The sequence below is a fragment of the Elaeis guineensis genome, chromosome 2 (genome assembly GCF_000442705.2).
Source record: "Elaeis guineensis isolate ETL-2024a chromosome 2, EG11, whole genome shotgun sequence".
Lineage (NCBI taxonomy): Eukaryota > Viridiplantae > Streptophyta > Magnoliopsida > Arecales > Arecaceae > Elaeis > Elaeis guineensis.
This window is the reverse complement of record NC_025994.2, coordinates 4627898-4633472: the sequence shown is the minus strand read 5'-3', so window position 1 is coordinate 4633472 and position 5575 is coordinate 4627898. Positions and strand designations below refer to the sequence as shown.

Genomic DNA, 5575 nt, shown 5'->3' with positions numbered 1-5575 from the left:
GAGGTGAAGCTCCTTTATTAATCGATGGCCCACTTGATTCGATTGGAGCTCTACTCTTTTATTTTTTTTTCTAACCTCTTCCTTCCATTTGACACCAATCAGTAGTGCCTTTATCCGTGCGAATATACTTATACGCATGCTTAAGAAGTTTTGTATAGATCCGAGGGAGAGTCTTATCCAAAAAATAGATAAATCTGGATCCCCTCAAACCCCTCTTCATGACCGAGATGGCCATAATCTTCATTGAGATCCCAGACCTCAAGTGTAGCAGTGTTGAAATGTGCCACAAAGCTTCTTAGAATCTCTTCTTCATTCTGCTTGATAGAGAGAGACTGTCGGATGTTCATGACATCCTCTTACTAGTGCTAAAGTGGGCCATGAATGAGTACTCCAGCTGCTTGAAAGAATGGATGTTTTCCAGCTGGAGCCCAAAATATTAGGCTCGAGTAGTCTTTCGAATGGTAGCCGAAAAGCTTAAGTATAAAAGGGCATCAGTTGTCCTCTGAATCATCATAAAAGCTTTATATCTTTCCAAATGGTCAATGGGATTGGTGGAGCCATCATAAGGCTCCATTTGTGGCATCTTAAACCGACTCGAGATCGGCTCGTCCAAGATGCACTGAGAGAAAGATGGAGAAGTATGGATGCCAAGGTTGTTGGAGGACTCTCAGCCATCCACCTAGAGTCGGACGAGTTGGCGGTTAATTTTTTAAATTTACGCTCATAGTTATCAAATCGCCGTTGCTGAGAAAAGATAAGGGTAGAATCTCCTAAAGAGTTTGAGGATGGAGAAGTCGAAGATGAGCACGATCTTTTTTCTTTCTTAGTACTGTGGCGGCGAGAAGAGGAAGGAGACCATTGATGATGATGGGTGGCATGATGAGAGTACCGGGATGGTGGTGGCTCGACATTATGAGAATGCCAAGTCGATCGTCGTTTCGGTGATGGAGAAAAAGATCGTCGAGAGGCGCGACGACTGTGCCTAAATGGCACTGTACGCGTTGCCGGCTCCACAGCCACTGGTTGCTATTGCTGCTGCTGCATTTGCTATTGCTGGAGGTTATGCACTGCCTCCATCAGCATTTTCATCTGCTGCATCAAAGCAACAAGTTGGGCATCCGTAGTAACGATCGGATAAGAAGAACTAGGCTCTGCCATTGGAGTGGAGGCAGAAGGTCTTTCGACAGGAAGACTGTCTAGCAAAGCCGGTGGAATTATTTTGATCTCTTGTTTTTGCCATAACTGGATTCTTTTCTCCCCTATCTGGCACACCAATCTGTTGCGGCCAATCTCCAGTTGCATATATCGCCGGTGAAGAGCTATCTGCAAAAAAAAAAATTCACTGATCAGAGTTGTGTCCGATGGAGACCTTCTGATGCTTAAGTTAGTAGAGAATAGTTGAATAGAAAATTGAATATAAAGTGTGACAGAATATCAGCCCAGAAGTATCTTACCATCGTTGTTCCTTTATCTCCTTTTATAGATAAACTATTGGTAACCATCTATAACGGTTAAGTACGTGGATCTCATTTATTCCGACACCATGTGATCATGAGATGGGCGGTTAGTATTATTAATGATCGTGTATGTAGCCGTTACGTGCTTTTTGCACTGGTAGTTTCTGATATACCAACTATATGTCGATGATCTGAGTGTGCCGACTGTATGTCGATAATTTTGATATGTCGGATGACCATCGCCGTCAAAAAAGTCAATTGGGAGTTGCCGACAGTCAATTAGCTTATCGATTGATAGTCGGTAGTCCGTATCCATTGGACCAATTGAAAGTCGGATGATGGATCGTAGGTGTCGTAGCCGAATCGGAACTCGTTCATCAATCTCACTGATGGCCTATCGTTAGTCGCCGACATATAGTCGGTTGACTAACTATAAATCGGAGGGAGCAGGTACGATTGCTTCAAAATCTTAAATATTATTTTTTATTTTTTCTGATTGAATCATGTTTGAGATTATTGTATTTTGAATAGAATTGGGCTTGAGCCTCTGGCTACTCCAACCGATTCAGCCCGATCACGCCTATCAAGCGCACCCATGCTGGCTATAAGATGAATTACCGAACATTGCTAAAGGATCCGGTCTGATTGGTGGTCCAGCTTTAAAACATGGGCGGAGACCGGCCTTCATCCCCCACCCTCTCTTTCCCTCTCCTTCCCGCCCCCTTGATCGGCTCTGGCTAAGCCCCCTCATCCTCCGGCCCCCAGCACGGTCATAGGTTACATCAGACGCCTACCAGTTCTCCGATGCCGACCTCGAGCACCTCTTCCACTGGACTCTCGGCGGCGCCCCCGGCCGTCCCCGGTCCGAGTCTCTCCTTTCCTAGCTCCTTTGCTCCGCTCGTTAGTTGTGGAACATGCCCTCCTCGAGTTTAAATTACTGGCCTTTGTGCTTGTCCCTCCCCCATCCAACTACAGAACAAGGGAAACTTGCGAAAATATGTGCTGCTTTCTTTCTTCAGTATAATAATGCATGGGACACGACTGCTTCCTATTTGCAAACGTTCTCCTTTGCTTCCTACAGTCGTTTCCAAGCTTCGTCTCGCAAATTACAGAAACTTATCTGGATTAGCTGTAAATTCTATAAATTTTAATGATATTCCTCAAAAAGAAGAAGTCTTTTCTTTCGCTAGAAGAGGAACTGTAGATGAGGATTTGGTGGCTCGGTTTCTGTCGATGTTGAGGGCCTGCCACGACCCTTTGGATCTCCAGAAAGGCCGCCAAGTTCATGCCCAGTTGGTCGTGAATGGCGTCGACCACGATGATTCTTTGGGCACTAGACTTTTGGGGATGTATGTTCTCTGCCGCAGTTTTTCAGACGCCAAAGATGTGTTCTTTCGGCTCAAAAAGGTGTCACCTCTGCCTTGGAATTGGATGATCAGGGGTTTTACTATGGTTGGTTGCTTTAACTTAGCTTTGTTATTCTATTTTAAGATGTGGTTTGTTGGTGCCTTGCCAGATAAATACACATTTCCTTATGTGATCAAGTCTTGTTGTAATTTATCTGCTGTTGGATTGGGTAGGTTAATTCATAAGACAATTTGTTTGATCGGTTTGGAAACGGATCTCTTTGTAGGTAGTTCATTGATTAAAATGTATGCAGAGAGTAATTTTGTTGATGAGGCAAGAGAGGTGTTTGACCGAATGCCGGAAAGAGATTGTGTTCTGTGGAATGTGATGATTGATGGATACGTGAGGAATAGGGATAGAGGGAATGCTGTTGCACTTTTTAATAGCATGCGAAGAGGGAAACTAAACCAAATTCTGTGGCATTTGCTGGTGTGTTGTCCATTTGTGCCACAGAGGCAATGTTGAAGTATGGTATTCAGCTTCATGGCCTCACGATCAGATGTGGGTTAGATTTGGAAGCATCGGTGGCGAATACACTGTTAGCCATGTACTCAAAATGCTGCTGCTTTACTGAAATGCAGAAATTGTTTGATTTGATGACACGAACTGATTTGGTGGCTTGGAATGGGATGATCTCTGGGTATGTCCAGAATGGACTGAAGAATGAAGCCTTAGGTTTGTTCTACCAGATGCAAGCAGCTGGCATCAAACCAGATTCCATTACACTGGCAAGTTTTCTTCCTGCCTTTTCTGACTCGACTAGCTTGAAACAAGGTAAGGAAATACATGCTTATATAATAAGGAATGGTGTGTGCATGGATGCATTCTTGAAGAGTGCGCTTATCGATATCTACTTTAAAAGCAAAGATGTTAGGATGGCGCAAAAGGTTTTTGATGCTACTGGAGCAATGGATGTGGTTATTTGTAGTGCAGTGATATCTGGTTATGTGCTCAATGGAATGAACCATGATGCACTGGGAATGTTCCGTTTGTTGTTAGAGGCACAGCTAAAGCCCAATGCTATCACAGTTGCTAGTGTTTTGCCAGCATGTTCGTGTTTGTCTGCTTTAAAATTGGGGAACGAGCTACATGGTTACATTCTTAAAAATGCATTTGAGGGAAAATGCTATGTTGGAAGTGCGCTGATGGACATGTATGCCAAATGTGGTAGACTTGATCTTGGCCATCAAATCTTCACAAAGTTGTCTGAGAGGGACACCATAGCATGGAACTCAATGATCACAAGCTTTAACCAGAACGGACAACCAAAAGAAGCTATTGGTCTTTTCCGCCAAATGGGGTCGGAAGGATTGATATATGACAGTGTCACTATATCCTCTGCCCTATCAGCATGTGCAAGTTTACCAGCACTACGATATGGGAAGGAGATCCATGGTTTCATGACAAGAGGGTCTTTGAGAGCAGACTTATATGCTGTTAGTGCTCTAATAGACATGTATGCCAAATGTGGGAGTTTGGACATAGCTCATCGTGTCTTTGATTCGATGCAAGAAAAGAATGAGGTATCATGGAACAGTATAATCGCAGCTTATGGGACACATGGTCTTGTTAAGGATGCAGTAAGTCTATTCCAGCAGATGCAGAGTGCAGGATTTCAGCCAGATCATATAACATTTCTTGCTTTAATATCTGCTTGTGGTCATGCTGGTCAATTGAAGAAGGATTTCGATTTTTCCATTGTATGACAGAGGACTATGGAATTGCTGCTCGGATGGAGCATTATGCTTGCATGGTTGATCTATATGGCCGTGCTGGGAAATTGGATAAAGCTTTCAACTTTATAACAAGCATGCCATTTAAACCAGATGCTGGTATTTGGGGTGCACTGCTTGGAGCTTGCCGTGTTCATGGCAACATTGTGCTTGCTGAGCTTGCTTCAAAACAGCTCTTTGAGTTGGATCCCTGTAACTCTGGATACTATGTGCTGATGTCAAACATCCATGCAGTGGCTGGTCGGTGGGATGGAGTATCAAAAGTACGAAGCTTGATGAAGGAGAGAAATGTACAGAAAGTGCCAGGATGTAGTTGGATTGAGATCAACAACATCAATCATATATTTGTTGCAGCCGACCAAAGTCACCTAGATTCTTCACAAATTTACTTGTTATTGAAGTGCATCATTTTAGAGCTAATAGAGGAAGGCTATGTTCCACAACCAGACTTTGTTTATCCGCTAAACATGAACTCCAACAAGCAAGTAGGTTTACGGCATTATCAAATATAGGAGTGCTGTCTTAAAGATCTAGTATTCCACTTAATCAAACCATTTACATTTTGTTATTTCTTCTGATAAGAGGTTGCTATATGACTTTTGTATGCCTTCCTCATGCATAAGTTCTGTTCTTATCCTTTGTGCCTCGTTAAACATAGTGAAGACAATATTCAGTAGGTTTTTGTAATTTTAAACTATTAATAGGACAAAAGGAAGAAAATGCATTCTAAGGAAAATTCCATTTTGTGAGCTTTCTATATGTAGTCACTTCTAGTCTGCTTTTAATTGTTGTGGACCACAACAACTCATCCTAATGGAATAGGTTATGAATGGTTGTCACCAAGTTCAAGTTTAGCATGATCCAAACCCATTAAGAATCAACTACAGGTTTAGAATTTGAATCGTGTCAATTTACTTTATAGTTTGCTTGCTCTAGCAGATTATAAGATAGACGACTGCCTTAGAATTTTGATGGATT

General features: G+C 42.6%; 1 protein-coding gene across 1 annotated transcript; it reads left to right on the top strand.

Annotated features, from left to right (window-relative positions):
- Positions 1-2122: 2122 nt before the first annotated feature.
- Positions 2123-5212, top strand: LOC105033905 (pentatricopeptide repeat-containing protein At4g21300). Its single transcript, XM_073251486.1, is given in 3 exon segments — positions 2123-3267; positions 3270-4532; positions 4535-5212. Coding segments are annotated over 3 exon segments (2622 nt in total). The 5' UTR covers positions 2123-2483; the 3' UTR covers positions 5110-5212.
- The last annotated feature ends 363 nt before the right edge of the window (positions 5213-5575 follow it).